The 15338-nt window shown below is 45.6% G+C and overlaps 2 protein-coding genes and 1 pseudogene across 5 annotated transcripts; 1 reads left to right on the forward strand and 2 right to left on the reverse strand.

Annotated features, from left to right (window-relative positions):
• The first annotated feature begins 224 nt into the window (after positions 1-224).
• On the forward strand, positions 225-1430 carry LOC127349132 (putative cyclin-dependent kinase F-2). Its single transcript, XM_051374911.1, has one exon. The coding sequence runs from the start codon at positions 225-227 to the stop codon at positions 1428-1430; it is 1206 nt and encodes a 401-aa protein (XP_051230871.1).
• Positions 1431-4048: 2618 nt separating this feature from the next.
• Positions 4049-7870, reverse strand: LOC127296642 (uncharacterized). Of its 4 annotated transcripts, none has more exons than XM_051326813.2 (3): positions 7638-7870; positions 6537-7129; positions 4049-5151 (listed from the first exon to the last, which is right to left on the reverse strand). In XM_051326813.2, exons 2-3 carry the CDS (start codon positions 7092-7094, stop codon positions 4303-4305), a joined length of 1407 nt encoding a protein of 468 aa, XP_051182773.1. In that variant the 5' UTR covers positions 7095-7129; positions 7638-7870; the 3' UTR covers positions 4049-4302. The 4 variants fall into 4 exon arrangements, with proteins under 4 accessions (XP_051182773.1, XP_051182772.1, XP_051182774.1 ...); XM_051326812.2 differs by having other exon boundaries at positions 6537-7134; positions 7638-7869; XM_051326814.2 differs by lacking the exon at positions 7638-7870 and adding an exon at positions 7481-7617 and having other exon boundaries at positions 6537-7134.
• Positions 7871-8439: 569 nt separating this feature from the next.
• On the reverse strand, positions 8440-10677 carry LOC139830260 (uncharacterized; annotated as a pseudogene).
• Positions 10678-15338: the final 4661 nt, after the last annotated feature.

Raw genomic sequence — 15338 nt, forward strand, 5'->3', positions numbered from 1 at the left:
ATATGCTCTACTGAATCCGATAGCAAGATGGTCACGCAACCTGTCGAAACAGTTTTCCAACTTGAATCCGCATCGAGTCCTGGGCTTCAATTCTGTGTCGATCGCCACTGTATAAATGCAGCGGATCCAGACCTAAATGTGCATACAGCTTTGGGCAGCCATCCTCCTCCACTCCATCTCCATCGATCGCGCTTTCCCAGAAACCAAGCCGTCGATCGAGCGCCATGGCCGCCCGCAAGCGACCTGCCGCCGTCCTTGACGCCGGCCACGCGACCACCATTCAAGGATCGGCGAGCTGCAGCAAGAGGAGCTGCACCAGCATCGGCAGCACGGACGAGTACGACGAGATTACACGCATCGGCGAGGGCGGCTTCGCCGTCGTGTACAAGGCGCGCCACTGCGTCACCGGCAAGACCGTGGCTGTCAAGTGCCTGTCCTTGCCGGACGACACCGAGGAGTCACCCGACGACGCCGAGGCCGAGGCCGAGCTCCTGCGTGAGGCCCGATTCCTCGAGACCTGCAGCGGGAACCCTTACGTCGTCGGCTTCGAGGGCCTCGTGCGCGACCCGACCAACGGAGACCTCTTCCTCGCCATGGAGTACGTCGCCGCGCCGAGCCTCCATACCTTCCTGTGGGGCAGGCGCCACGGCCCTCCTCTGCCAGAAACCGAGGTGCGCTCCTTCATGTGGAAGCTACTGTCCGGAGCCAAGATGATGCACGACCGCCGCGTCGTCCACCGCGACATCAAGCCGGCCAACATCCTCGTCGGCCAAGGCGGGGAACTCGTCAAGATCTGCGACTTGGGGCTGGCGATTTCCAAGTCTGAGCTTCCGCCCTACACCCAGGCCGGCACCGCGTGGTACATCGCCCCCGAGATGCTCCTAGGGAAGCCGGACTACGACGCGCGGGTGGACACATGGTCGCTCGGGTGCGTCATGGCCGAGATGCTCACCGGCAAGTCGCTGTTCCTCTGCGAGGATGACGATGAAGATGACGAGGAGATCGACGAAGAGATCAAGGACGAGATACTTCAGCTCCGGAGTATCTTCCGCGTGCTCGGGATGCCGGACAAGAGGACGTGGCCGGGGCTCAGATCTCTGCCGCTCAGCGCCAAGGTGCTGGAACTGCTACCGGCGGAGCACAAGCGCAACAGGCTGCGAGACATCTTCCCGGAAGAGAAGCTGTCCAAGGAAGGATTCGAGGTGTTGCAAGGGCTTCTCACGTGCAACCCCAACAAGCGGCTCACGGCGGCCAAGGCGCTCAAACTCCCATGGTTCATTGCTCCTCGCCCCGTCGTCGCTGCAGAGATCGACGCTTCCGTCGCCTCACCGACAAAGAAGACGCCGCGCATCAAGTTCATCCCGCCGGTGGTACCAGAGAAGATTACCTTCACAATTCCATTGGCGATGTGGAACGCACAACGAGTGTAAAACTGTCCAATTGTAATTTTGCTTTGGATGATTCATCCTTGTAAAGAAACGATGTAACTGTTTCATGCAGAGCTTGGATGATCGATCCATGTAAATCCTCGATAGACTTGTAAAGATCGTGATGTAACTGTTGCATATATGCAGAATTTAATTGCAGTGCAAGAGCAAGTGAGCAACTGTTCTTCTTTTCAGATATATGTGATTGTTCTGTTTAGTAGGGAGAAATTACTAGATCCTTAACGTTGTACTGAAGTTCAAGTATATATCCGAAATTCTGCATCTTTGTATTCTGCTGCACTTATGCATGCCCAGGTCAACTGGTTGCCCAGATACAGACTTGAATCAGCATGAATTACATGTATCCGTTAACACAATTTTGTTACCACACCACTGGCAAAACAGATGGAAGTGCAGCCACATAATTCTAAAGATGTTACCCTTGGAGAAAGAAGACGCCGCGCATCAAGTTCAACCCGCCGGCGGTACCAGAGAGGATTACCTTCAAGATTCCATCGGCGATGTGGAACGCACAACGAGTGTAAAACTGTTCAATTGTAATTTTGCTTTGGATGATTCATCCATGTAAAGAAATGATGTAACTGTTTCATGCAGAGCTTGGACGACCGATCCATGTAAACCCTCTATCGAATTGTAAAGAAAGCGATGTAACTGTTGTATGCATAATTGAATTGCAGAGCAACTGTTATGTGGCTGCTAGGCTTTGGGAGGGTGAGAGAGGGCTGCGAGGGTGCAAGAAGGCCGGCCGGGGGCCTTGCCCACGGCCGGTGGCAAGAGGGAAGGGATTTCCTTCTTAATTCTTGCTTGATTAGATTGATACATCTCCTCTCCATATATAGAGAGAGGTTTACTTGACTCCCAAGCAAGGCTTACTTGACCCCTAATCAAACCATAAGACTAACGGGCCCAGGCCCATGACGTACTCTAACACTACACCCCACCTGGACATGCAGCTCGTCCTCGAGCTGCAACCTAAACAAACCATGACTCGACGCAACACAACCCTAATACCTAAAAACGAGCCTTTTACATCTCGGCTTGTTTTATTACTCTCAACCTGAAATAGACTGGGACGCTTTATTGTTGACCCCTGAACATAAAGTGGACACCATCCGCCCGTCGGACGTGCACCTGTACAACCACCTGGATCCCATGGAAACCAGCGGGATAAAAGGAGCCCGCGCGGCGGCTGGCGGCGGAATGCAGTGGTGCTACGCGGTGCGCTCCTATCGGTGACACCATGCCTTCTCCCCGCCGGATGACTGTCGATGGCGCAGACTTTGAGGTCGCTGCCCGCGGGAAAAACAGCATGTTCGCCACCCGTGGGGGAAACCGCACGCCCAAGATCCCCAACGCAGCGGACGAGATCGAGGTCCCTTGCGCAACGAAGCGCAACTTGGAGGAGCTGCAGCTGCAGATCACGCATCTCCCGCACACGCCGACGCACTAGGAGGCCGCGCGCAGCAGCCTGCAGCCTCACCGCCGCCGACACGTGGCGGATAGCGATCCAAGTCGGAAGCGGTGACGGCGACGGAGGGAAACGGACATGGTGGAAGGGCATCCCGGGTGGTGTCGATGTAGAGCCCGGGGCCAAGGTCGCTCCCACACCGCCGAAAGGCAGGGACGGCGTCGGTGGCGGCAGCAGCTGCGGTGTTGGTGGCGACGGCAGCTGCTGCTGCAGCTGCCCACCGAACAGCGAGGATAGCGGCGGTGAGGACAAAGAGCTGCGGCGGCGGCGGCTGTTCTTCTTCTGCAGCGTCCCGATGGGGAAGAAGGCGGCCGGCTGCTGGAGAAGAGGGACCCCCGGCGCCGAGGAGATGGTGGACAGCGGCAGCGGGGACTGCAGCAGCCCGGCGTCGGGTGGCGGTGACGACAGCAACAACGTCGGCTGCAGCAGCCCGGCGATCGCGACGGAGGCCGCCTGGTGCGTCGGCTGCCACGGCAGCAGCGCCGCCGCCGGCGGAGGCCCGTAGGGGCCAGCCAAGTAGAGGTGGATCTCGTGGACCGCGGTGGCGAGATCGCGGAGGGCTGCGGTGATCTCCGCCGGGGAGAGAACGGCGGGGACATCGGATTGCAGCGGCGGTGGGTGCGAAGAACTCGGTGGAGGGCTGGACATGATCGAACCCGGGAAAACTGATACCAAGTGTTATGTGGCTGCTAGGGTTTGGGAGGGTGAGAGAGGGCTGCGAGGGTGCAAGAAGGCCGGCCGGGGGCCTTGCCCACGGCCGGTGGCAAGAGGGAAGGGATTTCCTTCTTAATTCTTGCTTGATTAGATTGATACATCTCCTCTTCATATATAGAGAGAGGTTTACTTGACTCCCAATCAAGGCTTACTTGACCCTTAATCAAACCATAAGACTAACGGGCCCAGGCCCATGACTTACTCTAACAGCAACTGTCATCTTTTCAAATTATGTTATTGTTCTGTTTAGTTGGGAGAAATTAATAGATCCATTCTGTTTCATAGGCCCTAAACATTGTACTGCAGTTCAAGTGTATATCCCAAATTCTGCATCTTGCATTCTGCTGCACTTTTGCATGCCCAGGTCCAACTGGTTGCCCAGATACAGAGTTGGATCAGCATGAATTACAGATACATGTATCAGTCAACACAATTTCGTTACCACTGGCAAAACAAATGGAAGTGCAGCCACATTATTCTAAAGCTGTTACCCTTGGAGAAGGTAACACAAGGGGACAGGTATCTATGTGATCTGAGAACAAACTCAAAACTGCACATTTACAACTCTGCTAACATCTACAGCTGGCCTATACAACACACAACCAGTGCGTGTCAAATGTCTATAAATCCGTATCTATCAAACGTACCAAACGTATTAGCAACTTCAATTTTTCAAGAATCTGTCCACCCCTCAGGGAGCCGCCACCGTCGGTGCCAGTAAATCGACACCCGGGACCAGAGAGGGAACATAAAGCTGTAGTCAGCAGCCTCATCAGGCAGCCCACCTACTGTCAGTGGCAGCCACACGTATCGCGAGTCTCTCAGCTCGGAAGGGTTCCACCGGTCAGCCATGAAGATGAATGAGCCTCTTAGGCCTGGGAGTGGCAACACGAATGTGCTCTGGGAGAAGAAGGTCGTCGATCGGAATATGTCGTTCCCTCCAACACAAGGATTCCCCAGTGTCTCCCAGGGTCCCATGACTGATGTGGCAGCATGAGCCAGCGCGGTGTTCGGCGCCCAGCCTGTGCAGCCTGAGGTTATCATGTAGTAGGTGCCGTCGAACTTGAAGAGCGCGGGAGCTTCTCGATGCTGCCCGATGAGAAAGCTCCGCATGTCACTGGTCACATCAAGGTAGTCATCGGTGAGCTGACCGATGTGGAGTTCACTGTTGTCCTCTGAAGAGTATATCAGGTAGGCCTTCCCATTGTCATCCTTGAATATGGTCATGTCTCTGCTCTCACAGTTATGTGGCCGCTTGCTGTAGAGGTACGAGAACGGGCCTGTGGGAGAGTCACTGACTGCTACACCAACTGACGCTTTGGTGTAGTTAGTGTCATCTATGTGCATCCACATCACATATTTGGCAGTCCGGTCATTGTAGATCACCTTTGGCCTCTCCAGGACATTGGATTTGTGGAGGTCATGTGTCACATTCTTTTCCTCGCCACGGAGCACTACTCCTTCATTTTTCCATGCCCACAGGTCCTTTGATGAATAGCAACTCACTCCCACAATGTCAACCTGAAAAAAGAAGTCTGTATCGGTTAGAATAACAATATGGACATATCAAGAATTCTACAGAAGAAACTGGAATACATAACTAATGATGTATGTCAGAAATTATGTATAACAATATGGGCATACCAAGATGGCAGCAGATGGCATGAAAAATTAACTTGCGGAATATAAATAACTTATGTATGTCGCAAGTAGTATACACATGTATGCCCACATAACAGACAGATAAAACCCTGCCCATGGAACCTTAATGATCTGAAAAACCATGTTAGAAACAGGCCTTCTCCATTTTCCAAATCTAGTGCTATATTTTCTATCAACCCAATTAGCTGATAATGTTACTAGATGCTACAGCACTATTGCAGTAACCTCGGGTCAACAAAATGAAAGAAGGTAGTCTTTCTGGACACTAGTCTCTCTGCAGATTCAATCTCCTAACTTAGTGAGAAATCTACCCTGACTTTTGCGTCTTGTATCAATATGGCACAACATTCTTGGAGCAGGAGTGGTATATCCCTCACTTTTCATTTGGTTTTACCTAATAGAGGCTTCCACCTAAATTTGCTAATACAGAACTGAAATGACTGGGCATAGCATGATTATAAAAGTACTCAAACAATGTAGAAAAGAACATATAATATATATTGGGGAAGAGAATAGCTCTATCCTGTCAAGTTCAAACAACAACCCCATGACAAATTTTTGGGAACTCTTGTCTATTTTTCACCTCTAGAATCCACATATTAACTACATTCCTAGTAACTTGCCTTCACACAACCCAGACAATTTCCACACCTTCCCAACAGAACATTACTTCCAACATGTCCCCTAGCAACTGTGCCTCACCGACAAAATCTAAAGGGCCAGGAAATTAGATGTAGCATTAACACACACTACTCCACAGGTACTGCAAGCATATGTATTTAGAGGAAATATGCTTATTGTTGTCTGTCAATAGTGCTGTCCATCTACTGACATTATTCTGTAATCGTGTATACACAAATACAGATTTTAATCATTTGAGAATAGTGTTTCCCATCGGTTCGTATGATTTCGATAATCGTGCACTAAGACAGATACTAGCATTTTGACACACTTTCTTCTTACAAATTTGACTACACTGTTGTTAAGCCCACTCACACTTGTCAGGCTCATGCGCATGGCTTGGTAAAGAGGCTGATCAACTCTGTTTCTGTACATATTGTCTGAATCATTAAAGAAGAATGAAGCTAATAAATCTACATCCTATGACTGACTCTGAATTTAGCAACTAGTACATTTTGACTGCAGAACATAATGCATGTTTCCTACCCCACCAAATGCCACTGAAGCTCTTCAACACAGAAATGATGACAAAAACTGAAAGCAGCAGAAAAGAGTTAACTTACTCGATCAGCTCCCTTGGTGTGAGCTCTGTACGTCTTGCCATCCTTATTCTCTCCATACCAGAAGTAGGTCTCCCTCCTCTCATCATACAGCACGCCTCCTCCATGCGCCTGTATGGGTTTGCCGTCGGTGTCGAGCCACACCCTCCCAGGGAAGTAGTAGTACATGCTGTCGTTCCCACCATGGACCGGATCCATGGCCGTCCTCCGTTCGGGGAAGAACATGTCGTGCACCGCAGAGGACTCGTCCAAGAACTCATCCACCACGGAGAGCGGCTTGCTGTGCTCCCCCTTGCGCCGCACCGCCCGGGGGTTCCTCCGGCTCCGGGCGGGCGTCACCTGGAACGTCTCCTCCTCCACCCACTCCAGCTCCCTGACGATGGAGCGGTGGATCTCGAGCACCCTGCTGCTGCTCTGCTCCTCCTTGTGGGTGACGAGGAGGTGGAAGTTGAGAAGGATCACCAGCGCCGCCAGACTCCACACCACCACGGCCAGGGTGCGCTGGCTCGCCGCGTAGCAGCGCATAGCTAGCGATTTGGGGTGCCTGCTCCTCGCGGCCATGGGCGTGCTGCTGCCACTTATCTGCTCCGATTGACCTGCGCTGCAGCAGATACCATGTCATCGGACTGTATAAAAGGTAGTAGTGGAATTTTCCGGAAACGAGCAGACTCTATGCCAAATCAAGAAAGCCCAGCAAATACGGCGTCAAAATTGGAAATTCACCAGAAAAGAGCAAGGTTTGCCCGGCGTTTCGCTGGCCCCAGATTTCATCCCAAATAAGCGCAGCAAGCCAAACCGGGAAACTGTACGACTAAGAAGAATCCATCTGAATTCGCGCCAAAGTAGCACACAACTGCCCAGCAACCAACTTGCTCGCCGCAGAAAACAAAATGAAACAGGAAAAAGGAAAAGGAACTGGAAAATTGACGAGGATTCAGCTAGCTCACCATGGCAGGTTGATCCAGGGAGGTAAAGAAGACGAGCTGAAGGCTAAGCTAAACTCAATCCAACCTGGTAAGTACCACTAGCTACCTACTAGCAGAGGAATAAGAATAATCTTATCTCCCCAACAACCGATTAAAGAAATGAGCGAAGCTCACTCACCATGGGCTAGCTGGTGCTCTTGTCCTGGGATCTCGTCAGATGGTTCCAGCTCGGGGAGGGAGGGCTGGCGCTGTGATTACCCAGGCTGTGATCTGGTTCCCGGGGAGATCATGGGGTGTTATTAGCTCGGGTTGAGCGGCTGGCAATGCGAGCTGATTGCGGCGAATCGCGATGCTCGCGGTCGCGGTCAGGGGCAGTGGAGCTGCGGGGAAAGGTCGCCCGTCACGTAACGGTGGGTAGGGGTCGGGCGTGGGGGTGGCCGATTGGAGGGGCGCCGGACACCTGTGCTGCAGTGCGGCGGGCGTGCCTGCGCGGTTGGTTCGGGAACGGATCGAGGATGGGAGACTGCGGCAGGTAGTCGCCGTGGTTGACGTGCTCCCATGTTATCTTCAGCTGGACCCTTCAACATTACCATTATCATGTTCTGACTTCTGAGGGCTAGGGTAAAAATTGTGCTCCACCAAGTATTTATCCAAACATTGATCACGATTGAGTTCGTGGATACATCATACAGACGCAAAATCAACCACAAACACAAAATAGAAACCTAATCTAGCCTGCTGCAACCAGTGGCGGCGCTAGGAAATGGAGGCTAGGTATTCATTTTCAGAAGAAAAAAAATCTCTAAACAATATGAGAACAAAAACAACAGCTATATATACGACATATGGCCACAATTTCAATAGGATGGACTATAATAATATTTCTAGTGAAGTAACAATGCGTAATATGTAAGACCATAATTCCATAGTAATAATTATAAATACTAAAACAATAAATTTGCATTGAGGCAGTACCTCTAGACTCTTGAGTGAAGAATTGATATTACAATATAACTCTACGATCGCCTTGTTGGAAGACATTGATGACATCTTCATCCTTCACTTGACTAAAGAATTCCCTCTCAACAAATGTAACCAAACAATGGTTCAAGTATTCATCACCCATTTTGTTCCTTAGCTTATTCTTCACATAGTTCATTGAGGAGAATACCCTTTCAACACTAGCAGTAGCTACTGGCAAAATCAGTACCAACTTAAGAAGCTTGTAAACAACAAAATATTGTTCATGTTTGTTTGTCTCCACAAGCATAACTGAAAGTTGAACTATATTCTTCACACTTTTAAACCTTTCATCTCTGCGCACATGAGTAATATACAAGTCTAATTGCCATGGAAGTCTTGCCAGTTCATCAATTGTGAAATCACTAGCATAAAACTTTGAAGCAAGCCTAACCAACTTCTCTTGATCATAGGCAGCAAATGAACGAAGTGGACAGAATGCTGCCATGCAAGAAAGTAGTTCAGTGTTTACCTCATCAAATCTGCCATTCAGCTCAGAAATTTGCCTATCAATGACGCTCACATACATATCAACATGGAAGCGATGATAATTATCTGCACCATTATAGAAACCACCTCTTCTAGGTCGCCCAACAGACGATGTGAGCCTTCATATCAACAACTTTGATCTTATGCTTTGTACAAAAAGATGTTACCTTGATAAGAAAATCATCCCATCCAGGATCAGACCTCAAGCCCTCCAAGTGATACTTTGTGAGATCAACTAGCTCAATAGCATGAACAATATCTTGCTCTTTCATTTGCAAAGCTCTGCTCAAGTCATCTGTGTATCCAAATATTTCTTGCATCAAATGTGCCATGAAAACAAACTCAAATGACCGAAATGATGTCAACACAGATAGAGCTGCTTGAGCCTCCGCACCATGGTACTCTTTTCCAATCTTCAAGAGGACTCGCCGTATTGCAGCATACATAGAGAGGACACGGTTCACAGTTCTGAAGTGCGATCCCCAACGTGTATCACACGGTCTTCCCAAACCCATTTCCTGATTTTGCCCAGTCCCCGTTTCTACTTCTTCCAATTCCAATGCATCAATCATTTCCTCGGCTTGAGCAATCCGAAGCATCCTCATCTTTTTGCGAGACATACCAAGAGCATTTAACAAGTGTGCAAGCTGCTGAAAGAACCAAGTGCAATCACCACTCTCCTTAGCAACAGCAACAAGAGTTAGCTGTAGTTGATGGGCAAAACAATGAACATAGTAGGCAGAAGGAGACTCATCCATGATTAGTTTTTTCAGGCCATTGGCATTACCTTTCATGTTACTAGCTCCATCATACCCTTGCCCACGAACCATTGCGAAGGTCAGATTGTACTTCATAAGCATTTTCTGAATTGCAGCCTTAAGTGTCAAAGAGGTAGTATCTTCAACATGAGCAAGACCAAGAAATCTTACAACCGCCCTTCCTTTCTTATCAACATAATGCAAGCAAATAGCCAATTGTTCATTCTGATACACGTCACTAGACTCATCTGCAAGTATTGCAAAATGACCACCATCAAGTTCTTCAATGACCAGTTTAGTAGTCTCCTGCGCACAACATTTTATCAGCTCATGTTGTATATCATGGTGAGTCATCTTGCAGTTCTGGGGAGGACTGTTGAGAACCACTTTGTCAACCTCTTCAAAATTTCCTGCTAACCAATTTAGAAGCTCAAGGAAATTTCCTTTATTTAGTGAATCTTCACTCTCATCATGTCCTCTAAATGCCAAGCCTTGGCGCAATAAAAACCTCAAACACTTGAGTGTCCATGTCAAACGGAGCTTGTACAAGGCCTTATACTGCGAGGTGTTTGAAGCAAGAGCATTTCGGATTGATGCTTTTGGTGTAGTGAACATATCAAATTTCTCTTGAGCTTCAGCATGAGCACTACTAACACCACCTTCATGTCTCGACAATCTCGATTTCATGTTCCAGTTCCTAAACCCATTCTTAACAAATGAATCCCCACCAGGACATTTTGTTTTATCCTTGAACAAATAGCAAACAAAATAAAAGGCAGCATCTTTCTCCACACTATACTCAGGGCATGTGGGCGGAGGCGGATGGCGACTGATGGCGAGCTCCTCCTACTCGAGCTCGACGCACTCTGTCTTCACTCGGCGGACGGTAGCCTCCCGCTGGAACTCTTCGTATGTGTGCACCTGGTAGACGGCGCAAATGTAAGGGAACATTGTCTCTATGTATGGTTTTGGAATTAATTACAATTCCTATGGACTAATGTTTTCATTGAGTTTATATGAAGAAATATTTCATAGATAATTCTTGTAGCCATGTGCTGGATTCAAGTGTAGATGTCATGAAGATAAAGATACACTTTGAGTATTAGCATCAGTATCATCGATTTGAAGAGAACAACATGATATGATCAAGAAGAAGAAATAAAGATGGAGTTCTTGTGTGGAGCTCAATTTAGCCATACTCTAGCTTATCTGTTAAGCAATGGAGAAATTGATGATCAAGATCTTATGAGTTTGATTTCAAGAGAAGAATTCAATTATGGCTCTAAGCCGGCGCATGATACTCATCAGTTAAGCTATGGTTGAATAAGATTTAGAGCATGTAATTAAATGAAGTGTTGTGTATATGCCTCAAAATATTATGATAGAGCATGTGGAGATACAAGGTTGATCAATACTAATAGCAAAGATCGGATTTAAGTTGGTCAACACATGAAGTATAAAGAATGTACCATGTAGGATGATGTGATCTTGTGGTATGATAAACCTGGTCAATTATGCTTTGTGAAGTAACCCATCATATATGTGTATTTGTGTTATCTATGTGGGGTAGGTATATTTTCATGGGCATGCATCAAAAGCAAGATCTCATATAGCCCATGAGAGGACGACATCAACTGGTGATTGTCATCAAGGTTGAGAATGGCAAGTTCAAGATGAGCATCTCGAGAAGATCATATGCTTGAAGCTTACCGTCCATTTGGTGATAATGGGCATGTGAAGATGTGCATTAATGAAGATATCACATAGTGGTGTATGGGGGAGCAAACTATGAGTCTTCGTGAAGCAACCATGATCAAGTGAAGAATTCTATTTTGAATAAATCATGAAGATCAAGCAAGATCTGCAAGGAAAATGTATGGCCTTTCAGAATTTTTCTTTTACCAGTCTCAATGTGGTTGTTGGGAGACCATAGATAGTTGCACTATCAAGAGGGGCTTTCGTTTGGGTATCTTGAGCATATTGTCTCAGGAAGTTTAATCCTTTGCATACATTGCATGCTCTTATTATTTTTGCTTCTTGGTCTTTCTCTGTGTGAGGTTCTTGAGTTTGTTGCTAGCTTTTTAACAACTCCAAATTTATTGAAAACGAAAACCATATGCATCTTATATTGCATTTTCGAGTTTGAACAGTTTTGCCGTTTCTTCGTGTAGACACGTCTTACATCTAAATTAGTGTAAAAATATCATTTGATGTTTCCTGGTATTTCAATTTTTGTGGGTTAGCTCTTATTGTTACATTCCAACAAAACTGGTTTCATCTTGCTCGGTATTCATGAAAATTGTGAGATTTTAGCTCTTTTGAGAAATGTGTTTTTTGAAGAAGATGTGCGAAACCAGCGTGCAAACCGGCACAGTCGGACTCACCGCTGGAATCAATCGACAGCCGCCAGAATTTCAAGTATATGCTAAAAGGCTATACAGAGTGCAATTCTGGCGGTCGGTGAACTGGTTCCTGCTCACCAGACCATCTGGCGTGGGGATCGGCACCTCCAAACTTTAAAAAAAATATTGGCTCACAGGATTTCTCAAACGGTTTGTTTTCTCCCTTGAACTATAAATAGACTTTCTTCCTCCTTTAGGAGGCACGTTCAACCAGTCCTCTCTCTCTCTCTCATACCACTGAGGCGTGGTAGCATCAACGCCATAACTAACGAATCAGTTTTCATGTACAGATTTTCATGATGTGTTGCCTCAAAATGATAGTTTAAGTTTTGATTGATCTGGCCCATTCCCTCGTTGAGAAGTTGTATGTGTTACCATTTTTTTCTATATATATTTGCAATAAACAAGTGCATTTTCTCCGTGTAAATGTGAAATCCTAAAATGAAAAAATCACCGCCTTTATTTTATGTTCCATGAGTTCTATTCAATTCTTGACAAAGTTAATCCTACTTTGTAACACCATTTTCAGTGGTACATCTATACATCTATACGGTAAGATTTCATCCTTGGATATATATTAATGAAAAAGAAAAAAACAGATCATATACATGACAATATCTTGTTGCCCCACCTTACGAAAACTTTATTGGCTCGCTGTTGCCATCTTTTTACTTCTTTGTCATCACTATCATCGAGATTAGGTTGCCAACAAAGGTGGAATATTGTTTCTACGGAACAAAGGTGTCATGTTGGTAAATTCACGAGAATAGTGGATCGATGAGGCATCGATGTTGTATCATTGACCACATCCAGAGATATAATGTCAGCTTGGTGGAGTGGTAATTGATCGATGCTAAAAGATGAGGAGATGATGATAACACAAATGGTAGATGGTAAGATAAGTCAAGAGGCTCGATCCCATTTGTCAAATAGTATGAATAGGCCATGGTAACTAACACAAAAGTTTTTTACGGCGGAGGATAGGTGTAAATAAACCGAAAATGTGGTATGTGACAATACAAAAATGATGGCGTGGGCAACAACTAAGGGACGAAGATACATGACATCAAATATTACACCTTTGACCCACATTTTTCACAAGTGCAAAAGTGTTATTAAATGAACTAATAAATAATATTATATATTTTTATAGATTGGTTTGCTTCTATTGCCTTGGATCTGACTAGCTAGTTCAGACATTCATTTGCTCGGCAAAGAACAAAATAATAAAATCACTTTAAAACAACATAATGAATACAAGAATATAAAGCGGATCTTCGTTTGTTAAAAGATCAAAAAATATACATACATCAAAATTAATTTACGGGTAAATAAAAAGGACAAAAAGTAAAAGACCAGCTCACACACCAAGCCACAAGCCCACGTGACTTCGTTTGACTGGTGGAGGCTGATAACGCCCTCCTAAATTCATTGTTTTTTTGCAAAAAATAAGAAAACTAATTAGAAATAGAACAACAGCATCACTATTAGTATTATATATTTCTTATAAAATATGTTGCGTCCAACGGGGTGAATAAAATTACATAGTATTTATACTAAAATTTTATACTTGTTTATAACTCTTTTATATCAAACTACAATATTTATTTAAATCCCTCCAATACTTAGTAGCGGAGTTAACCATGTATCGATGTTGTTAACTTTTAATTTTGATGTTCTTAGTTATAAAATTTTAATTTTATTATTAGAAAATACATATGTTGTGTGCTAACTTTGAAGCATATTTCCGTGATAAGATTCACATCTGTTTTTTCTTCTCAATGCATTGTATTTTGAAAAAAACCTACAAATGCATTCCTATAAACAAGATAAATGCACCACCCCACATGTTAACTTGTGAAATTTCCTTGGATGATAGTGTATATATATTTATGATTGTTCTCGTATATGTTTGTATCCTTACATTATATATGTTCAAATGTTATTACAAACATCTAATAAATATCTTGGTACCAAAGTTTATCATATGATCATGTATATCCGGATAGAAAATTCTAGAGTATATAATGACATAAAGTGCTTATGATAAGGTTTGTCACTAGGTCCTTGGCATGTTTCTTTATTGTTTTTTGTGGTCAAGTATATATTATATTTTTTCGAGAGTACCAAATGTTTCTTACATTTCTACTGGTTTTGAGTGACCCTGTATTGAGTTAACATCTCCCATAGTAATCATCGAGGAAATATAAATCATGCATATTTATTGCTTTCGAACATGCGTTTTTTAATTATGTATGGTTGATGTTATGCGGGGTGTATCAAGATCACTATCTTACAATGCCTAAATGATGAAGGCTAAGCCTTTGATGTGTGGCCCGATCTCAGGAATTGACAAAGAACAAGAGGGGGTGAGGGATGAACACGAAAAACGGCGAAGAACACGATGAGCACACGCAAACACTACCCGATACGATTTCGGTTTGATCTCAACGGCCCGAACCACCGTTCTGATAGAATCCCTCGGGAAGAGACATGAGGTAGAATCCCTAAGAGAGAGAGATCGGTATGCAACCGGTAGAATCACTCGGATGATAGACCGTAGTAGAATCATACGAGTGAGAGACCGAACACATAATATGCCTTGATACAGCTTGGTAGTGATTAGCTACAAAGAGGTGTTCTTGATCCCACATGGGAAGGCCTAAGCCAATTCATCTCAATTCTATCCTATCTCATGAAGGGACAGGTGGGAGCGTATATATAGGGAGTCACTAAAGGAGAGGTAGTTTAGGCATACATGGGCCTTGGCCTTAATTGACTTGTGGCAGGCGCCTCACTTAGTCCAGAGACTCCGGTCTTGATCTTCGTGGGTCGAGGACTTCTGTGTGAGTCGACGAGGTCGGAGACTCCAGTGTAGTTGTGCCTGGAGTTTCTTCGGTCTCCTCCTCCATGCTTCAGTGACGTCGGACTTGAGCGTAGTTCTTGATGATGACCATGATGCAACGAAGACCAAAGGTCGGGCTGCATCACTAAATTATACCTATCAAACTCAAAGTTTCCTAGCCTATGGTAGAAATAAGAAAATTGTGTAGGTCTGGTTGGAAGAAAATTATTCGAGTGAGAAAATTGACTTCCCTTATGTTTCTAAGAAAGTTGTGCAAAACCCATTCAAGGCCCGGCACTCATCATACCAACAAAGGAGTAGCAGAAAATGCCAGACATAACAAAGTGTAGAGAAACACAAAGTAT

The sequence above is a fragment of the Lolium perenne genome, chromosome 4, assembly GCF_019359855.2.
Source record: "Lolium perenne isolate Kyuss_39 chromosome 4, Kyuss_2.0, whole genome shotgun sequence".
Classification (NCBI taxonomy): Eukaryota; Viridiplantae; Streptophyta; class Magnoliopsida; order Poales; family Poaceae; genus Lolium; species Lolium perenne.

Coding starts and splice junctions, on each gene's coding strand:
- LOC127349132 (XM_051374911.1), top strand. CDS start 225: ATGGCCGCCCGCAAGCGACCTGCCGCCGTCCTTGACGCCGGCCACGCG.
- LOC127296642 (XM_051326813.2), bottom strand. CDS start 7,094: ATGGCCGCGAGGAGCAGGCACCCCAAATCGCTAGCTATGCGCTGCTAC. Junction 5,152..6,536: donor ACACCAAGGGAGCTGATCGA/GTAAGTTAACTC, acceptor TTCTTTTTTCAG/GTTGACATTGTGGGAGTGAG.